At 42.4% G+C, this 22122-nt stretch overlaps 1 protein-coding gene across 5 annotated transcripts; it reads right to left on the bottom strand.

The window, feature by feature from the left end:
• Positions 1-445: 445 nt before the first annotated feature.
• Positions 446-21906, bottom strand: LOC130150296 (elongation of very long chain fatty acids protein 4-like). 5 transcript variants are annotated; one of them, XM_056341085.1, is made up of 9 exons: positions 17939-21906; positions 16765-17044; positions 16306-16371; positions 14344-14531; positions 13175-13255; positions 12188-12247; positions 10627-10741; positions 9720-9847; positions 446-995 (listed from the first exon to the last, which is right to left on the bottom strand). In XM_056341085.1, the coding sequence occupies exons 2-9, from the start codon at positions 16793-16795 to the stop codon at positions 939-941; spliced, it is 726 nt and encodes a 241-aa protein (XP_056197060.1). In that variant the 5' UTR covers positions 16796-17044; positions 17939-21906; the 3' UTR covers positions 446-938. The 5 variants fall into 5 exon arrangements, with proteins under 5 accessions (XP_056197060.1, XP_056197059.1, XP_056197055.1 ...); XM_056341084.1 differs by having other exon boundaries at positions 446-8314; positions 17939-21904; XM_056341080.1 differs by having other exon boundaries at positions 446-8363; positions 17939-21901.
• Positions 21907-22122: the final 216 nt, after the last annotated feature.

Raw genomic sequence — 22122 nt, forward strand, 5'->3', positions numbered from 1 at the left:
GCCCGGGTAGGGGGCGTGGGGCGCCCCCCGCCGCGCTGCACCCGCCGCCGGGGATTACGGTGCGGCCCCCGCACGTGGATTACTCGCTAAGGGGATTGCGCGCAGCGGGGGGTCTGGCTGTAAACCCCCACTCACCCAGAATGACAATCATAATCGAAAGACCCGGGGGATTCCTGGCGCCTCTTGGCGTGCGCCCCCCACCCCCAGCCCTACTCACCCCCAGCGTAATGAGAACAAAGGGAGAGACTGGGTATTTTGCTTTGCTTTGCTCTGCCCTCCCCCCCCCCCTCTCCCCCCCCAGTTTATCATGGAATTGGTGCAGCTGCAAAAGGTGCTTCCAAAGCCAGCAGGCAACAACATTTGTACCAGGGTAACTTCATGCTGGCGTTTGCAAAGGGGGACTGTACTTTCCCTTTGATACATTCTTAAACCCGGTCAAGGCTGATACGTTTCAGTAGATGCACGTTTTATTAGAGAAAAGGAACTGAAGCAGCCTTACACAACGACTTCAATTGCAGTTCAGTAATATAATCAGCGCTAAGATCTTATTTTCTATATTCAAACCATGAACTCATCTACTCTATTCAAGGTCTACAGGGGAATATACTAAATATGTATACAAATACTGTTGGATTAAAACCTATATATATATATAACACTTCACTCTTGTGGAGCTTCTGGGTTTCTAATAAAATCAAGTATAGAAAATATTAAGTGAAAAAACATTTTGCCAGAAGTTGGCATCCCTGCAGTGGCAATTTTACTGAATCCATAGTTTACCTAGATACACCAGGATTGGTGAGTTTTCACTTAATTTAAAACATTACCTCTGTGTATGAAATATGCCTAAAGATATTAACAACAGTGCCAAAACAGAAAACCGTAATTATATAAAATGGTAATTCTAAGTGATGATTTGCCCGAGACATGGTCATGTTCTATAATGTGCCTCTGAGAACTGAGCGCAGAATCGCTGACCTGTTCTGCCACTGTGCCTGTGAAGTAAAAGATCACTTTATTCACACAAGTAATTCCTCGAAGCAAAAGTTTTCTAGAGCACCCCTTTGGAAATAATGGCTCTTTTATTTACAGTTATTTAATAGAATAATGTATCCAACCTGAAAAATGTAGTATAATATCCTTTAGGACTAACAAACTGATAAATAGAGACACACCTGTGTACCCTGACAACTAATGCCTGATCTGTTATCGATGCATGTAAGGGATTATAGCCAGCGGAAGGGCTTGCACACTGGAAAATTATTCTGTTTTCCCAGCTCTGTCAGCTCCTCTAATGCAAGATATTCTCCCTCCAAACCTTGCCGCAGGAATAATCATTTACTTCAAGAGGAAACATGCCTGGACAAGTCATACAGATCTCTCAAAGGCAATGCCAGTCAAAATTAATAATATGCACCTCAGGAACTGTGACACCTTTCTATTGCAACAAACACCTTTGGAGTTTGCTCAATGACTATGTCCCTTTCACAGGTCTGGTAGCAGGCAGGCATCCACAGACACTCAGCTGTGCTTTTACCTGCATACAAATATAATTGGTAACACAACATAAAACAGATGACTTGCCAGCACCTGTGCCTGCTCCCTCACCTCTGTACTTTTTGTCATTTAGCCTGCTGTTCCTGCATGTATTTGAACATACAAACCCTTGTACCCATCTGCAAAACTGCCTTCCAGGGACCTCCTACCGCAAGGGTTACATTTTGCTTTTGCTTGCAATCACGCTGTATTTATGTGACCTGTCACTTCATTAGGTGAGTCCCCACGGGCTGGAGAACAAACCCCAGCCCCCTAGAAGGACATACACATGCTAAGCATCACAGATCTCCCCGCTCTTTCGAGCACCCCTCACAAAATCCCCACATCCATCCATTCTCAACCCTCTTCCTACACTTCCCTTCTCAATCACAGAGACATTTTCGAAAATTCCCCTATGCCTTAAGTACCCTCAGGACTGTGACAGAGAAAGTGCAGACAGAGCTGGGAAACTTGCTGCTGCTCAAACGGTTGCATCCATTCTGCCGTTCCTTCACCAACAGGGAGCTGCACTTAGCTGACGCCTGGGAGAAACGATGCTGAATTTAAATTCTCGTCTGATTAAACCCCAAGTTTCTAGCCCTTCTAAATGTTGCGTTGCAGTGTTCACATCCTGAATTTGCAGGCAGATGGGATTATCCCCTAAAGTGCGGATAAAAAGACAGACCTGCCCACATTCATCTTGCTGAAAGCCTCACTGAAAACATTATGAAGAAAATGTACATTATTAATTGGTACATCAGGAATATATGGCAGCTCTGTATAGCATTTGAGTAGAATATAACTACTTTCTTTGCAGTTTTAACAACTCTGAGACTCTGGTATGGTGTCTGTATATGTGGGTACATAGGAGGAGGGGAGAAAGGGGTGAAGAGGAGTCGGAGGATGCTGTTAAAATGGAAGAAAATCCACTCCAAGCAGGGAATTTTAAAGAGCAATTCTTATTTAGCATTTAATATTTTGAGTGTGATGAAAAGACTAACACTTTCTTGAAGAGCAGTCCTACCAGCAGAAAGCCAAGGTACTGGAGAGAAAGGATGACATGCAGAATAGTAAGACATACCAAGTGCTGAGATGTGCTACTGATGCTTTAACCAGGCACTCCCTGACAAAGAAATTATTTGTCCCCATACCTGTGATTTAGCAAAAAGTATTTACTACCCTGATCACATGCACACATGCCAATCAGTCCCTTACACCCCAGCACATCCACGCCAAAACTTCTCTCCGGCTCCCACTGCCACTCAGTTCTTCTAATCCAGTTGTCATTGCCCTCTGACTGGGATGTTTCTTTTCCCCCCATCTGGTCCATACAGCACCATTAGTGCCTTATCCTGCAACCTCATTCGCAAGTTTTCTCCTGAGGCTGGACAAGTGGCTAGTAAATGGGACTCCCCTGGTTAGGCAGCATCAAGGGGCTGCCAAAATGTAATTCTTTTTAGATTCCCTACTTTACCAGCTAGCACCTATGAGACACTAATACAAGCTTTGGAGAAGAAGAAACACTGTTCAGACTGCAGATTCTCTTTCACCTGAAGGCAGGCTGTGTCCCCAGTGCTACCTTACCAACACTTCCACGGGGAGAAAAGAAGGACATACCCTAATGCCTGGTGCAGCCATCATGCTGGGGACGTGAATAACGCATGCCTGTGGTCAGACCTGCGTAATCCTGTGCACCACATATGAGATTTCTGTGACTGCCTCCCGTCTTCTGCTGCATTTTCAGCTTTGCACTGGCCCCCCCCTGCTCTCAGGTACTGGGACAGATGCAACTGGCTGATCCAGGCCATCATACCATTACATAGCAGGAGCGGCAGCTGTGTGGCTGCTGGGAGCTGTTGTTCAGTAGGATGTTCCCACAGAGCGAAATGTGTGACCCATCCCATGTGAGGATGTCACACATTGAGAAGTGAGCAATGGGGATAGTCTGCAGAGGCTGCATTCATCTACCCATACACAAACACGCATACACACACACCACATACACACTCTCTGGCACACCTAAGGACACCTTGAGGACATCCAGTCTTTTCACAAACACACCCTCTTGGGCCATCCCTATCACTGGCTGTGGAGCTGCAGCACTACAAAAATAAAAATAGAACTGAGATGTGGAGAGATGTACACCAGTCTCTCGAAGTTTAATCTGCCCACAGCCCTCCTCCTCAGTGGTGGTGGGACTCAATGTGTGTGCTTCGACACATTTTGTGGGGACAGGCACCCCACAAATGTGCCTTGTGGGGTGATGTGGGTGACTACTTTGTTTCTTCTCCATGTATTGACTAAATAACATTCCCATCATGGCAGATGGTGAGGAAGTCATCTGAAGCTGAGAAGCAACCGAAGGGGTTAAAGGCAAATCCGTGCCTCCCCCACTTAGTTAATTCCCCAGCAGCCTGATCCTGTGTTGAGATGATTCAGGCCAGAGAGACTGCCACAGTCCCCAAGGGAGACCCCAGAGAAAAGACGCATATTTCCTGTTCAGGAGGATTAAGTACAAGGCCATTGACAAATCACAGTAAACATCTGGATGTGAGCACTCCACCTATCAAGCCCTAATCCATGAGTTATTCATTAATGAATTCAGCAAATTCACACTGTTCTATTTATAGGGTCAGCTGATCTTTTTTAATGTTTGGCTTGGAGGTGTTTTACATCTGTATCAACAGATTTTTATTTATTGTACAAAGCAGTCTACTGTATTCTGCTTTTGCTTAATTAATTGTTTAGAATAATTCTTTTGCCTTTTTTTAAAAAAAACACACACTGACATATTTTTTGATCATATAAAAAAATTCAATATTTAAAACCCAGTGATGCTCCTGCATTTTATATTGTTTTGCAATTTTAAGCCCAAGCTCCTCTGGAAACTTTCCATCACACAGTGATGGAAAAAAACATTAAAGAGTAATTGATTTTCTTTTCTGTATTTTGTTTTGATTAAAATGAAAATCCCTCTCATTTATCTTCAGAGGGAAAGTAAGCATTGAGTAAACGGTCTGGTTAATTCAAAAGTAATTTGATCAGAACATCCATAATTTACATTGACTTGAACAGCAGGAAAGATGCTGAGCACTACCAGATATCAAGCTTATTCATTTAAACAGACTACTTACATTATGCTTTACAGCTTGTGAATGTAAACTACTCTAAGAACGTATAATGACCAACATTTTATAAGGGGAAAACTTGCACACAATTGTGCCCTTAAAAGTCATCTGTTAAGCTTCAATAACACTCCAGTCGGCTCACACGCAAACCAGGCTGTGTCACTGAGTGCATTGCTGTTCACACAGCTGTGCCATCTTGTTCCCAGTGAAATCTGCAGGCTTTGTCATTGATACTGGTGGAATCAGCATTTGGCCCAGAGGTTTCTATAAAACCAGCTGCGACAGGATATTTTCAATTCACCCTCAAAGGTTTGAACTCTGCCAGACAGCATGAATCATTCAAACTTGTGATTTATAATTTCCAGTCTTTTTGACTTACAATGTATTACTGTGATGCAATCTTTAACTTTAGGGACTTGATCTTAAAGGGGGAAATCTCATTCTGTGCTTTTATTCTCTTTTAAATTCCAGGAGCACTACCTCTACTCTCAGGTTTTTGCTCTGGTCACAACAGGATTCCCCAAGTGGACAGTACCAACTGTGATAACCCAATTTACAACAGAAGAATGAAGACAAGTGAGTGCTATCTGATGGAGCAAATAATCAAGACCTGCAGAGCCACTCAGCTATACTTATGCAATTTTATCTTCACTGCTAGTGCAAGTACTCTCACAAGTGAATTTTGTTTGCATCGATGCTTTTGTAAGGGCCACGCTCCATACTAGTATCTATTTCTGTATGTAAAGCATGGTGTTTCTGGGCAAACTTAATTCCTTCTTATCATCCAACTGAAAATACTTCATTTTCATCCTATGGCTTTTGAAGTCACACTGACAAAAAGCTCTTACCAATTCAAAAGGACAAGATCAGGCCACTCACTCAGGCTATGAGAAAGAGGGACAGGAATAGATCGATCCAAGGTTGCATGTCTAGGACAAATAGTTACGGTGGCATGTGATCTAGGTGATCAGTCACTTCAAGCTGTCAGGTAGAATATTCATATTTTTTATTTTGTTACAAACTACGTGGCCAGTCACAGTTCCAGAATCCATTGCGGGAAGCTCTGTCATACACAGACACAAACTAAGCTGCATAGGATGCTTTAAAAAAAGCTAAATGACATGTTTACAAATGTATATATTTTAAGAAGCAGTAGATTTGGAAAAACATTGAGTAAGCCAAATTTCATGTTCATTTCTAATTTTTTATCAGTCATGAATTATGAGTGAATCAAGGAAAATCAAAATACGGGATGCTTACTCTGGTATAAAATAAGTAGTGAAGTCCTTGAAATTAGTAACTACAATCTGAAAAAGCTTATGTGAGCAGAAACTGAGGTTGAGATCTACTCGTGATCCCCTCACATATAGGCAAAAGAGCTTAATTAATTAGATTTCTTTGTAAGTATAGATAATTCAGACAGCTGCAGGGAACTATGCTCTACCATGAAACTAGGGAGCTAAACGTACTGATGGTTTAAGCAGCATAGGGCCATAAGTGAATTATTAAGTGGACAGGAGTAATGAAACAGCTGTACTTGTATTAAGTCTTCAGTGCCGGAGGAGCCTCTGGGGAAACCTCAACATGAACACAGTATGTTAGATACACAGCAGATTTTCTTTTTCCTGTCTTACCAAACAAAGGGAAGAATGGAGGACCCACCCAGAGGTTTATTATTTAAAGCTCTAACAAAACTAGCATTCTAGTATGCAAAGGCAGTACAACTTATATAGTAAGTAGTGTGGAAAACTATTTGACAGGAAGAAAACAAGCTAGCACATAGACGTAAAATAAGCCCTGCTTACTTTTCATAGTCACCAGTGAAAATCAGAAGAAAGACTACCCAAATTAAAGGAATGACATTTATGATGTGTCATAGTGGTAATGTAAGCAAATCCTTTGTGTATGTGTGTGAAGGTAAGGAGAGCAAGGAATGGAAGACAACTTTTTTATCTTATACATGTGCATGTAGTAGCTAAAGGAGAGGTTTGGCATATGAACACAGACCAGTAATGAACAAGTTGTGTTTATTTTGCATAACCAGATTGGTATAGAGCATAATTTTTTTTTATTTTTTTTCTTTGTGTACATCCGTTTGCTAGGTTCAGGCTCGCATCTAATCCTCTGGACGTTCCCAGAGGAGTTGGACTTCTTTACATTTGAGGTGAATTTGGCTTGGCAATGGCAATGCAGCATGTTACTAATTCTAATTCCCTCCTTCAAGAGCCTTGTATTTCAACTGTGAAAAAATCACTACTTCACAATACTTGTTTTAATCAACAGAGGTGAATGCAATAAATAAATACCACTTTGTAGTTTAAAACCTGAATTTAGGATTTTCAAAGCACTAGCAGATCAAAACTTTAACAGTATTTAACTGTCTGCAGGTGAATATAAATACCAAATTCTAGTTGTAATCGATTTAGGAGCAAAAAAGAAGCCAACAAGTGAGTGCTACAGTCAATGGAGCTATGCTCCTTTGCGCTAGCCAGTGGGTTGACTTTATACATTTTGTATTAATACTTGTACAACTAGTTAGTGGAGCTGGTTGCTTATAGTGGCATAAATTTTTTTATCTGTAGTAAGAGGCAAAATTTTGAAATAACAATAATAATATTATTAACAATAATAACAAAGTAGAGTAAAAAAGTTATGAATAGGGAACCACAAATCTGTTCTTTCTATTAAAAAATATGGCATCTATAAGGAGAGATTCCAAGTAGTCTTCATGCATTAAAAGCTCTCTATTGTTATGAGAGCAACCAAAGGCAAACAAGCATTCCAGAAAACGGTACATGATGTTTCTTACTGTATTAGTTTGTTACTTAAGGATGAAGGTGCTAATAATAATGCTTTCTTTAGCTTCAAAAGAGTGAAGGAACAGAGGCACCTGTCCAGATGGACAATGTAAAGACAAATTTCCTTCATGTTTATACTAATATAAAGTTAAACCATCAGGGCCATATAGCTGTAATTCACCCCAGTCCCAGGGAGAGCATCCTTAAGAGGAAAGGCTGGGATGCAGCATATAGGTCAGGGCATCCTGCTGTCTCAGTGAGTTCCTGGCTGATGCTGTTACCTGGACACTACTTTCAAGGCTGGAGACACCTGATCCTGCCTGATCTAGAACAGTAAAGCTGAAACAGTCTTATGAATGCGAAGAAACTCTCTACAACCTAAGACATGGCCAGGGAGTCATGGTTGGATGCTAGATCTTGCAAACTGAGCTAACAGATGGAAGGTAAGGAGGAGATCTTTTGGTGCTAATTTCACAAAGGCTGCTATGCTGATGACTACTTGGCTTGGCTTTGCATCAGCTTAATTAAGTGTGCTCCTCAGTACCTTAAACCCTGAGTTTATGTCATTCTTTTTTTCTCCCTAACTTGAGATATTGGAAGGCAACTGTGAGTCTGCACACATGAGCCTCACATGCACTCCTCAAATAAGTTTTCTTCATCCAATCATTTTAGAAGCAGCAGAAAATGTGCAAGTTCATCAGACGGCGCTCACTTTCCTCTTTGATTTTCTTTAAGTCAGCTTCTCCTGCTTTCCCCTAATGTAGGTCCGGTAGTAGAAGTGTAGGAAGAGAGCAATGAGGCTGAGAATGTAGAGGAAGACTGCAGCATTGAAGCCATCAGGGAAGGGACATTCTGTGAAGAGGTTGTAAGAAGAATGAGCAGCAATGGCCACAAACTGGCACTGGAAGAGGGGGAAAAAAGAAGCAGCCAGATTAAGGAACCTACATAAGACATATATCAACTGACCATTAGGGACATCTTAAAGAGTATCACAATATACTAGTAGTGTCCCCAACCCAGAGCATCACCTGCTTGCTTCTCCTGACACCTCTGAAAAACTTGTGCTTCGAGCCCAGCAGTGTTTTCCCAACATGAAGGGGTGTCACACATCCACCAAACACTGAGGCTTGCCCACTGCTGTAGGGAGCAGGTCTGGAATCCAGCCTCTCCTGCCTAGGAGCAGACAGACCACTGCCCTTGTGCCATTTCTCTGCCATGGGCCGGTAACAGAGATCTTGGAACATGGAAACTAAAGGTGGAAGACTCTTCCTCATTGGTAATCAGATTACTATACCCATAATTATTTTGATTTGTATTTTATCTTACAGAGAGGAACTAAAAATGCTACTGTTATCCATTCAAACATTAATCCTTTAAAAATAAAAATATTTTACTGTCACGTTGAAGCAATGAGTTCTACCTGCCAGAAGTATGTTAAACAAAAACTTATTTCCTGTGCTATATTTTGCACTACAAATACTTTTTCATCTCATGCAACACTTACTTTTTCTGCTTTCACCATTCAGGATAAATAAGAATTCCGGACCAGCCTTCAGTGCACCACTATTTTACATACACCTTATCTTTTCTTCCTTTTCTCTGGTAACTGCATACTTTTTGTTTGCATAATGTCTCTTTGTGTGTAATTAACTCTCACAAATGCCTAACTATAATCATTGTTCTTGTCTGGAACATTGTTTTTATGCTGTGTCTTTGCAAAGCCACAGGATTGTCAGGATTTGCCACCTCTTCAGAGATGAGGGAAAGAAAATCCCAAGGGATTTTCTTTTTTTTAACTCGCCTCCATTTGCCTGCAGTATAGACATAATTTTCCTTTCTGAAGAAACAAAATGAACTGCCCAAACTCCTGCCCTACCAAGAAGCCAAAGTTTCCCCAAGTTACTGCCCCACACCTCTCGAAACCAAGCTCTGTTTTCAGGGCTCCAGAGGGGAAAAGGCTACCGTATACAACAAAGAGAGAAATCTAGTTGCCAATTTTTCTCTCTCCTTCACATTACAAAGGTGGGGTCTTATTAGTTGATATGGTCAGTGAAAGCCTCTTGCTGGTTTTCTGAGTTATTCAAAGCAGGACACCAGTCAGTTCACCTCTCACAGTGGTACATGAGGACACCTGAGGACACTGTGATTTCCATAGCCAGCAAACAGAAGACTTGAGCCAGTAAGAGAACAGAGACAGACAGCAGGGGCCATCGCACCATCACACAAAGTACAGAGAGGAACACATGGAACTAATTACCAGCTGCATGATGGTTAGGTAACGCTTCCACCATAGGTAGCGATGCATCTGTGGTCCCAGGCTGGCCAGGGCGTAATAGCCATACATGAAGATGTGTACGAAGGAGTTTAACATTCCGATAAAGAAGGCTGAGGAGTAAAGAAGTCAGGATGAACAAGTCACACAAGCATTTCAAGACTAACACTGTGATGAGCTCACAGCCATTGTGACGATGCTTTCAAAATACATCATATCATCCCTACACGTGTACCTTCAGACTCTGCCTAGGAAGCAGGTAATATTCTCCCTTCTCCTTTCAGCATATATCCATCCTATATCTAGTGTTCAGAGACAGAGAAGAGCTTCAAAGGCAGATGAGAATACTATTTCTGACCTAAGTGTTTCATACCATTCTGGTGTTAAGGCCATGTAGCCAAAATGGCTTCCCAAAAAAGAATACCCCAGCGTCTTGTGTAGGGCCTACTACCTATAGTGGCCTAGTACTCAGGTGCTTCTCTTTTGGTGGAGCAAAAAGGAGAAGCAGCCCAGACACAGACCAGAATGGGGAGTGAGGACTAAGCTGGACACAGTCAGAGCAGGAAATGGAGACCCAGGACCTGGGCTGCTGCACCAGGCCCAGCCGAATGTGGTCTGGGTGGACATATACATAGACTTTGTATAGGATGTTACTGTTTCTGTTTGGCCACATTCTGTGGGCACATTCTCATTCTGGATGAAGCCTGGATGAAGTGAACATAGCAGTCTAAATAGCCCAAAGAGCTGAGCAGATAGTATCAGCTGAAATGTACATTTCCCACACCTTTGGAGGCAGGTGAGCTTCCTACCTGCCAGTCAGCCCATCTGCATTGCTCATGCTATCTCCACAGCAAGAAGAAAACTGAATCACAAGATGTCTCCAGAAGCATACCTTGTCCTCCAGGCACGTATTTGACACCTGACCACCAGTTGAACAGCATAGTGCCATGATGGTACACGTGCAGAAAAGTCACCTGGTCTTGTTTCTTGCGCAGAATAAAGAAAACCTGAAAGAAGCCAGACAAAGGAAAATCTTGAGCTGATGTGTTTAAAAAGAAGATTTTACAGTAGAAAACTGATAAAAAATAGTTAATGGTGATTCTGAATTTCCCAAACCCATTTCCTCTGCTCTTGACAAAAACTGGTGAAATTCAACACATGCCATAGATCTTGTATTATCTGGAATAGGGAGGAATTAGCAGGCAGATTTTTTTCCACAAAGCCCCAACTATTTTTCCTTTTGGATTCAGACCCAAGGCCCAAAGAGGACACATCTGAGACTCTGACTGAGCTTCCATACAATTTACAGCTGTGTGGGTCTGGTCCTTTTCAGGACATAGGTTAGATGTTTAACAATGCCAGACAATGATCTACAGAAAAAGTGCTGTGTTGAATGCCCAAACCCTTCTGAAATATGCATTAGTAAAGAGAATGTTTTTGGCAGATGTATACATGTCAGGTCACTGTATTTCAGCGTGCACATGCAGACACACATAACAAAAAGTGAATCTGCTTTTCAGGGACTCAGGACGGGCAAAAAGCTGCTTTTCTTGCTGATGAAAACAGAGAGGATTGGTCAACCCAACGGCAACAGGCCTAGGAGGCCTCCACGTGACAATCCACTTTCAGTCAGTGTGTTGTCAACTCACACCCTAAAGAGCACTAGAATGTGAAGTCTTAGGCCAGGATACTGCTTCTCCTGCTGACCAAGCAGAGAGGTGGGATTCCCTTAGTTCAGTCATTTAGTTCTTTTTTAAAATAGGAGAAGACCTGAAGACAAGCTATAAAATGGTACTGTCTTCAGGTGAATGTTCAGTCTAACGCAGGACACAAACCTTTAACCCACAACTTTGGGATAATCTGTGGTAGCAAAAAATGCCAGGACGAATACTTGTACATTTGCAGTTTCTTTACTGCCCAACTAACCACTGTTACTCAGCCAGACAGGCAAGGGCAGATACTGCCTGGCAGCCTTAATCAACTGGTAGCTGAGATATGGGGGGACCATCGGGCAATAGCCAAGGTTAAAGCTTCTCCCCTAGCACTGTGGTCAGGAGGGAATGCCTGCCCGCAGGAAGGGTGCTAGGGAGCGAACTTGCAGCCACTGGGACAGAGGTGGTCAAACTGGACAGCAGTGATTCTTTTCTTCTGGAAAAGAGCTTTTGAGGAAGCCTAGTGGCATGATATCCAGTGGTGGTGCTGGACTCTTGCAGGCCAAACGCTGTCAAAAACCAGCACGCTGAAGCTAATCCCTCTTCTTTAACAGTATCAGCCTTATTCCCACAAACAGGCAGAGCAGAACACATGAAAACAGCATTTACTGAAAAGCGTCAACCAAATCAATACAGGATCAACTGAGGACGTTAGCTTCTGGCACCCTGCCCTTTTCTGACAAGGAAGTGATTTATTTACAGCATCAGTCCCACTGTGCAAGCGAGCTGAGCCCTCCTTACCGTATCAAGCAGCTCGATGACTTTGGAGAAGAAGAACCACCAACACACTCTTGCCATCTGCTGGGCAGCACAAGGAAACGCTGTTAGACCTCAAAGCAAAACCATCGCTCAGTCTCACTGCCTGAGATTTCCAACTGTGCGCTGTGTGAACGCTGCCCACCAGGGATCGACCGCAAAGGGCAAAAACTAAGGGACTCTTTTACAGCTACTGCTTTTTCTTTTTTGTTGTTTGGTTGGTTGGTCTTGTTTTATTTTTTGCTGATCTGGGGCGTGGAAAGGCATTCAGGGTTGCTTTGGCTGGTCAGATGATTGGTTTGCTAAGTTGCTTGCTCTTTGATGAGGCAAGGTTGAGCTGCTCAGAAAATGTTCTAGCCTAAGGACAAGTATCTGAAAACCTGAAAAGAAATATCCGTGCTTGCATCTGTTCAAAGCCTGGTTATATCCGGAGCCAAAGCAGAATAGCTCTGAATTCAAACAGAAAAAACTTATGCAGCATTTTGAAAAGCTGAAGCTGGTGAGACACCCCCACCCCCACCCGCAGTTATGACCAGACAAGGAACGGTTTTAGCTAAATCCCTCTGCTAAAAGAAATGTTGACTAAGATTTGTCACGTGAAGCTGAGTATATAAAAATTTGTTTTCTTGTTGACAGTGATCACCCAGAATCCTTATATAGTCAATTGAATGAGTCACATACATTTCAGAGGTAATTTGCAATATCTATACTAGAAATCTGTCTTCAGATGATTGGATCACCCTGTCTCCCTCGAAGAGGAAACTTAGATGGCTATGTTGACTGAGATGATTAATTTATAGACAACTAAAGCGAAATGCAACTGTTGAAGCAATCAATTTGCTGAAATAGGTTTACAAGCAACAAACTGGAGTACAAGCCTTCTTAGGCATGCAAATTGCTATTTATAAGTAAAACAATCTGCATACCCACAGGTGAAGCTGGGCCTAAGGCAAGTTTTGCATAGAACTGTACCCTCATTCCTAGTTCACTTTGGCTGTAATCCACTGGCTGACACAGGTAGCTGTAGTCATCCAAGATTGAAGTTGCCAGGAACTGAAACAAAAGAAAAGCAATAGAGATCCATTTTCTTTTCAACACCATCGGTTCTAAAAGATGTGCATATTAATGCTAAGGTAATAGGGTCTTAATCTGCTAGTCACTGACAGAAAATCTATGCAATTTATACAGCTGAGCAAATATTAAAAACCTAAAACAAAGCACATCCTTACTGGAATCTGAAAAAAGAAAATTCAGTCTGGGCATATTTGTAACTCTTTGTGTAACCACTGGAGTGCTCAAAAATGCTTCAGCAGGAATAGTGAATTCTAGGCTTCAGAATCTCTCTGAAAATACACTGTTTTCCTTTGCAAAGATCCCATACTGTTTTGTTTTGGCTGGTTGCATTTGACTATTAATTGGAATGCCAAAACCTGGACCAAGTAACCCACATAACTCAGCAACAAAGCACAGACAAGCAATTTTCACACCTGTCCTCAGATCAAGTAGTAATTGTTCAAAAAAAAAAATATGCAATTTGCTTTCACTAAATGCAACAATTGTATTATAAACTAAAAGGGCAAAACTGTCGACAACATGCTTTTCAAACCTATTCAGCCATGTTCCCTTGAAGAGTTTTCAGCAGCCTATCTGAACTAGGGAACGGCTTGTAGAAAGACTTATGCACTGAGAACAAGCAGAAAACAGTGTCGGCAGTGCTCTCGGCAGCAGGAAGCTGCAGTGTGCTTGGCACTCTTGGAGAGGACTGCGTAAGTCTAGAAAAGCAGTTCTTATTCTCGGAGACGTGGCCCTCACCAGCCAGACCCAAGACAAAATGAGGAGGTTCCATGTCCTCTGTACGCTCTTTGTCTATGGGGGAGATCTCAGCTTTCAACTTGTCCATCCAGGAACCTTCCAATGTAAATTTTATTAATGAGAGGAAGATCGAGAAATGGGAGGAAATGAGGTATGCTTCAGAAACAACACTTTCAACAGAGCAATACTGCTCCTCTTGTGGTATAATAGACATGTCGAAGTTGGCTCTCACTCCCTTCATTACAGTCCATCAACAAAAGCCATTGAAAAGGTTCTGGCATTCAACCACTTCCCAGATGCTTACCTAGGATCCAATCCTGTCTCCTCACCTCGTAAAACATGTAGCTTGATAATGTCATCATGGTTAGATTGTAGGCAATCAGCAGGCCTCGCAGCTTCAGCGGTTTCCGTCGACGCATGTAGAAGGGCCCCAGTGCCACGACAAAGAGGTAGGAGGCAAAGAGAAGTGTGACTGGAAGTGGAGAGTGGACCAGGGGCCACGGGTCCGTCCTTGGATCTGAAAAGCAAAACACACAGCCAAAGATGGCAGATCCCGCACACTGGATGGCAAATATATTTAGTTACTTCCCTTCTGCATGCTTTCCAGCAAAAAGAAAATTGGTATCTTGTGTCTGTACAAAACAGTACCACAGTCCTTCTTGTACCCTGGAGCTGTGTGTACCAGACTCTGCTGAAAGGCTTTAGAATAGCATTTGGGTTGGGACTGTAGTACTAGAAGACTGCTCTGCTGAGCACCAGCCTTCTACAGCACAGCAGAGAACAGACCTTTCCTGTCATGAGCTGGAGCCCCCACCACAGGCTGCAAGACTGTCCCACACACGGGCTAACGAAGTTCAAGACATACGCAGCAGGGATTCGCAGAACAAACCCATCCGTTTCTGGCTCTTCAGGAATGTAAATCTTGACAGCTAAATAATAAAATTGTTTCAGTCACTGGTGCTATTTCCTCCCTGCCCCACAATGCTCAGGATATCTGAAATTCTCCACATTCATTTTTATGTCTGCTCATAGGGTGGACTCTCTTAAAGCATGCCATTTCACTAGAAAAAGACAAAACACTTCTCCCTGCCAAAAATGCTCTTTAATCCTACAGCAAAGGGAAGCTCAAAAGATTTTCTGTCATGTCACCTCCTAATCCTGCGTCATCCCTGATCATATCATATTGCAGGATACATTACATCTGCAAAAATGCCCCAGTTCCCATTCATGCTTTCTTCCTATTCCCATTGTGGTCACTGCTCTGCTAAACTCCCTCAGCATCTCCCTTTGCTTCCTGACCTGCCAGTTCCAAGCCCCAGATCCCTCTCACGGTTCTAGCCCTGGGTTCCTTGCAAAAGTCCTCTATTGAATTTTAGTCCTTGGCTCACTGGTGAGTCTGTGGGCCTCAAGGTTTGCTTTTTGTTTGTTTTTTTTTTTAAATGCCATCCCTGTCTACATTACACTGTTAAGCCCCATCCCTTCTAAACCTCCCAGTTCTTTAGTATTCCTGTTATGGGCTTTGCCAAGAGCTCTGATATTCCACTTCTGGATTTAACAGTCCATCAGAGGTCCTGAATCCCAATTTAGACTCTTCTGAAATTCAAGTCCTGAAACATTGACAGCCTGAGCACTATGCCCCAAGTCCTTCTCCTGTCAAAGCCACCATGCAGGCCTTCCATTCTACCTTCATTCCACTTTGTTGGCATTTCCTTACATCTGGGGATCCAACAGAGCCCCGTGGGACCAAATGGACCTGCAGAACCTCTAGCTATTGAAGATCTGCAGTCTCCTATAACTGCAAAATGTCAGATCTCAAACACTGAGGAGTAGTTTCTGTCAATATTTCATTTGATAATAGGTTTTGCTGGCTTCACAATGAGTTTAAACCTCAAAGTATTACCTCTTTGGTCTACTAAGCTTTCCCATGACACACGAATATGGATTTTTAAAATTCCACTTTCTTTAATATTCCAGACTTAAGGCAATCCTGAGCACATATTGCTCATCATCCTGTCAAAGCCTGTTGTACATTGAACAGAAAGCTGCTGAGAGTTCCCAACCATGGAAATCGGAAATCCCCCATCCCTTCATTCCTTACCGTGATCCAGATGGAGTGTCCCTGAGATATATTTCAAGACTTGAGGGAAGTTCACGATCATGGAGAAGGAAAAGTGAAAATCTGCTTAGTCAAAAAAAATGTAGGCTCACAGGATCCTGTTCCTTCTAGGTTTGTTCTTCATGATAATGCTATTTATGTGGAAAATTCTATTTAAGACAGTATCTCTACCTACCTCCACTTTCAAGGACCCAATTGTAGAATTCCTGAGTCTTTTGCCAAGTTGAAGCCATCACAAGTTCTGGAAAGAAATTAAAAATTAGCATCCCCTGGATGAGATTAAGCCCATTGATCCTAGCCTTGACTGAGTTTTAAATAAGGAAGCTCCTTAGACAAAGACTCGGGACTACAGCTAATGAAAAGAAAATAGTTTGCTTTCTGTAGAAATTTAAATTTTGGACCAGGATTAGAGTCATGTTTAAAAAAGGAAGGAAGGGAACCCTCCTTTAATGATTAGCTATTTAACTTCTATTTCCAGATTTTGATATTTTGTTGAAGTTCACCTCTAAAAATACTCTGATTAGCTGCATGTGAAATACCAGAGCCAGGAGCTCTGTGTACCGTGTTGGGAAATCAATCACGTGATACTTTTTCTAAAGCAGTGTAGGCACAACACTTCTGCAAGGACACACACCAGCAGGCATAACGGCATCCTCTGCAGGCATTCTTGGAGATTCACCGTGTTAGCAGGCAGTTTGGGATTACTTCAGTACTGCTGCAACTCTACAGATGCTAACTGAGCTATGTTGGTTATTTGCCTTTCTGAGGCCCAGTTTATACATTAAGTTTGTTTATCTTGTATATATTCTATAATACAGTATATTAAAGTAGAATACTCATATATAATATGATGTTCCTCCTCTTCCCTTCTTTCCTTTAGCAGGAGACCTTTCCAATGGCATTCAGAAGTTCACCTAGAAAACACTTTACTGCAGTTACTTTGAACAGCTTGTGTTATCTGCCTTACTTCTCCCCACCAGCAAATGCACGGGACCAGCTTTCTCCCAGTTTCATCTCCTCCTGGTACTGAGAAAAGCACATTTTCTCCTTTGGCTCCTCATAGGCTGCTGGGTATAAAAGTACCCACACCTGCTCTGGACCTGTCCCCTACTCTCCTGTGCCCACCGGGTCCCTGCAGCACAGTAGTTTGTGCATCACATGGCAGGGAAAGCTGTAGCCTAATGTAAGGCTTCTTACACTCATATAAATTTGTTTTAAGGAGCCTTATGAATATGAAGGGCTTAATACCCAGACCATATAGTTCTGCTGGAACTACAAACGCATAAAGCGTGCCTTGCACTGTTTTCCAACTGTATTTTAAATTTGCACATCTGGATAAAATGTATTAAAATTAACAAGGCTTTGCTGTGTCCCAGCTGTATACAGATGTACTCTGGAGAAAAATACCAAGCAACATGACGTGCTGTAGCTACACCTCCCTGTCTGCAGACCTCACAGCCTGGTGACAGAAGCATACTTGCACAAATTTCTCTCCTGCTGTCAATCATTGCAGTCAAACTCCTTTTTGGTGTGTTTCTCTGACACATACCCGAGACCCTCAGCACAAGCACCGCTCACACACAACCTGACACAGACACCCCCACGCCCTCATAATCTGGGCAGAATCTGCCAGCAGAGAGATTAGTCGGTGATTATCAGCTGGCTCAGAGTCAATCCAGCAGGGATTTCACGCGGTTACATGACCTCAGACAATCCATACCCATTCCAGCTCACTCCACTGCCTTTGCTTCCCCTGAACCGACAGCCTGTGGTGGACGGGCAAACCCAGGAGGCATGATCAGACTTACCCCAGCAGTGCAGCTGGCTTTGTGCCTCCCTTTCTTCAGGGGTGTCCTCAGCACGCAGCCGCCGCTCCTCTCACTGTGGGCACACGTGGCAGGCAGCAAAACAAGAAGCTGCGAGAGTGTGTGCCATTAAGCAGGTGTTGTTCTCGGCTTTCTTCTCCGCAAGAGAGGTGAGTACATCACCTGCTGGGTCTCATGCAGATGTGGTGGATCTTCACGCCTCTTAAGCACGATTCATAGCCTCCCAGTGGTACCCATCACAAAACCACCGTGAGCTGCAGGCACCCTGGCGTGGTGTTGTTCCGTAACTTTGCCAGAGCGGAGGTTACATCACATACTCCTCCCCCTCCTCCTCTTGCCTCTCCCCACATGATTTATCAGATTAGGGGACTACAAAGAGGAGGAAAATGAATGCGGAAGAGGACTGGGATTCCACAGGAGAGAACCACTGACCTGTAGTGTCACTCTTGGGAGCCTGGCCAAGTAGGAACCAGCCCAGCATTTCTTCTGCAGGTTTCTTTCAGGACACGTTACAACAGCTTTGCAAACAGTCAAAGGTGAGGAATCATGCCAGGGAAAGACCCTGGAAAACAATCTGTTTGGAACACTCCTTCAGCCCATCACAATGGGCTGTCAATGAGATTTTTGTGTGCTCAAAATATGTCCAAACCATAAAATGAGGGAGCAAAGAACAGTGGGAACACCCACCCACCCACTCACTCGGGGAAGGCAGAGCAAACTCAGATGGAGTCACCCCCTCATATCCAGTCTCTGTCCCTGTGGGAGTCGCTTTTACTGTTTTTAAAGATATATGAAAAGAAAATTGAGGAGTTTCACAGTGATACAAAGGTTCCCCCTCTGTGACCTCCATCAACCATATCAAGGAAACACACGCAGAGCCTTAGCCAGCAGTGGCTCCAGTCAGAAATTGCAGTGCATGTGATTCAGTCCCATGTGGGGGTACCAATGCAGAACCAGCACCCTGGCCGCGTCCCACCAAGAAACAACGCAAAGCCAAGCGATGGCGTTCTGCTTGGTCATCTGAGGTGTACCTGCACCTGGGGGGTAGCTACGCCCTCTTTTTTTCCCAGTGGGCACAGTTATTAGCAGAACTCTGGAAAAAGAGGGTAGCATCATAGCTTGTACCACTGCATTGTGTCTGTCACCGTATATATCACAAGCACTTCTGAAGGGGAAAACAGCAAAGATTAGCTTTCGAAAGCAGGATAATTAGACATACTATGTGGTGGCAGTTTTTCATTGAAACACATCACTGTTGATGCTGCTGGTGTTTCCATCATGTGGGGAAACGATGAAAGAAATTAAACAGATACTTTTGGAGAAGGTGATTTAGGGTGCAGGCTTTGCGTTTTGGGGGTGGGAGGGTCAGAAGGTCAACCCAGTTTAGGAGAAGGTTTGACTGACCTTTGGTATCATATTGGGGGATATTTTGTTGATCCAGGATGCTGGATGAATCCAGCAGATTCAAGTTCAGGGAGACAACGATAGTGAACTTTACATACCATTTTTTGCAGATTTCCTAAAAAAGCCCTTTCTCAAAGTTTTTAGTTACTCATTATCCAACAGGTTTCATTTCAAAAGTTTTGGTGCCCAAGTCCTTAAAAAGGTTTGGTGATTTATCTGTGTGAATCACTGGAGATAATAAATCAGACCAGCCTTTTCTATCTGTCTATTATGTGTAGATGGGAATGTATTTTATTACTTCCATCTGGTAACTTCTAAGTAGTATTTGTTGAGATATTTATATTGATGTTTAATATTCAGAATTATAGGCACAAAATCTTCCATCAAACTTTTTTACCCTGATGAAAAATAATCAGCTGAAGTTAATTTTTCACAAACACATTTCATTTGGGACAGAGTATTTTGTTGTTCATGTAAATTGAAATTAAAAAAAAACAACCATGAGGCATATTTCATTTTTTTAAACCTGCCCTGTTCCTGAAGTGTTCCCAGTGGTACTGTTGCAGGTGTTCACTAGCACGGCTGGCAGATGGAGAGATGACATCAGTAACATGGTACTTTTACACTCTGGGAATGGGTGTGCTTCGATGGATGTCAGTACAACTGTGAGGGCAGTTCTGTGGGGACCACACACAAAAGCTGTTGGGGCTTTCAGTTTCAGCAAACACTCAGTAGAAAAAAAATATGGCTCCTTCACTGAAATAGTATTAGGGAAGCTCTGAATGCCAAAGTGAATTGGCATTTTTCGTTCAATGACTTGTCAAGAAAAAAGGGTATTGCAGGAACATGGATTACAGCCGTAGTAATACGCAACTCAGTTATATACAATATGTGACAGCTTGACAAGTCAATTAGAGATCTAAACGATTGCATATTTCTAATTTAAAAACTGGACATCTCCTGCATACAACATGGGTGTTTGCCACAAAATCATTATCAATAACAAATACCAACAGTAAACCAGTTCTGAGAGCTTCTGAATGATGCAGGTCTTGTTATTTGGTCCTCTGCTGTTGCTTCCAAACAAAACTATACTAAAAGCACAAACTAACAAAACAGACCTGTTTCAATACTTGAGAAAGAAGAGGAGCAGTGGGCCAGCTTCATCTGGATATCCAGGCTATGTCATAGTGATGCTCTCAACACCACAACAGAGGCTTATCAGATCTGGCAGGTCTCTGTGCTTTGCTTTTCCTACCTACATTCCATACGAAAGAGATGTACTGTGGCACATATCTGAAGTCCGAAATCTAATGAGTTCTAACCTCATCTCTTGTAGCAATGTTCTTTGTAGCTGTGATCAATTTAAATAACTCTCTTAGATTAAAATTGCTTACCCACCTAAAAAGTTTCTTTTACTATAGATAAAATTGCTTGAAAAATGAGAACACCTTCTTGCTCTTAATCAAGCTGTTACATAAAATTTAATACTTAACTTTTTCTTTTCTGATCTTTAAACCATTAGTAGGTTGTTATTTCAGTTATCCACTGAATCCAGGGCAAGTCCTACAGGGCAGGAAAGTCTCAGATATGGTACCGCATTTATGCTGATTTCCAGTGTGACAAAGGTGTAAGACATGCTCATACAACACCAATAAGCAACAACAAATCTGCCTGAAAAAAAATTACTAAGCTTACCAATCAAGCAAAACTACTTTCTTTATCAGCTTTTAAACTGCAGGGATACATGGGGTGACAGTGAAAGCACTGAAAGACAAGATCTCTTCTGCAGCAGAACACACCTTCAAGTGGTATCACCAAATCAACAAAACACCAAATAACAGCAGCAGGAATTTCAAGCTGGGTCAAAGAATATCTAACCAGTAAGGCCCCACAACCTTAACTACCAGCAAGCACTTAAAGATCCGAGGTGGCCAGATGCCTTTTAGAAGTTACATATACCTGGCCCTTGGAAAACCTGAATCACATCAAATGAACTTCATATGCAATTTAACTGAACCAAACCTCTCAAGTGTTTTATGCATACAGATATTCATATGCAGTGTTTTATATGCAGATATTTTAAATAACTTGTAATTTATGTATGAAACTTATGCCACCTGACCAGAGATGAAGTCCAAAGGAAGATGTGCACCACTAGTTTGCAGCATACAGCTCAGGTGGCCCTTTCCTGATCAGCTTCATCTGGCATGGAGGGTCCTGGAGCTGGAGAAAGGCTTCAATAAGACGCAAATGTCAGAGCTGTGGATGCCACAGCACAAGAAGAAAGGTGAAAAACCCAAAATTTCTTATTCAGCTCATATTCATCTTATTCATCTGCATTTCTGCTAAACAAGGTTTAAACAAGTATACCTAAATCATGAGAAGTTCAAGGACAGGATCATATTCTCAATCCTACCAGCAGATGAAGCACTACCTTGCTCCTTGGAAAGACAGTCCTCCAAAGAAAGCTCTGAACTTCTGAAATGGCATCTTCATGAATGTGTTTGTTGAAAGAGGTTCATGTAATCTCCCTTACTTCATGCTCTTTAACAATAACATCAGCTTTGAATTGCTAACAACAGAAATAAATAACAGCTGGTTTTATGAGTACTCTCTCAACAATGGGTAACATAATAATAGATGTTTTTACAGCAATAGAATTTCCTACAGAATAATAATTGAATGACTCTGTTTTGCTAATATGCAATTACCAGCTCACATATGTTTCTGCAGAAATACAGTGATTTCAGGTGACAATC

Source organism: Falco biarmicus, chromosome 5 (assembly GCF_023638135.1).
Source record: "Falco biarmicus isolate bFalBia1 chromosome 5, bFalBia1.pri, whole genome shotgun sequence".
In the NCBI taxonomy this organism is placed as follows: domain Eukaryota; kingdom Metazoa; phylum Chordata; class Aves; order Falconiformes; family Falconidae; genus Falco; species Falco biarmicus.

Excerpts from the sequence above, each read along its gene's own strand:
- LOC130150296 (XM_056341080.1), bottom strand. The coding sequence starts at position 16,795 with ATGCCTGCAGAGGATGCCGTTATGCCTGCTG. Across the intron at positions 16,372-16,764 it reads GGATGCCGTTATGCCTGCTG|AACTTGTGATGGCTTCAACT; the intron begins GTGTGTGTCCTT and ends ATTTCTTTCCAG. Across the intron at positions 13,256-14,343 it reads CAAGCTACATGTTTTACGAG|TTCCTGGCAACTTCAATCTT; the intron begins GTGAGGAGACAG and ends CTTTTGTTTCAG.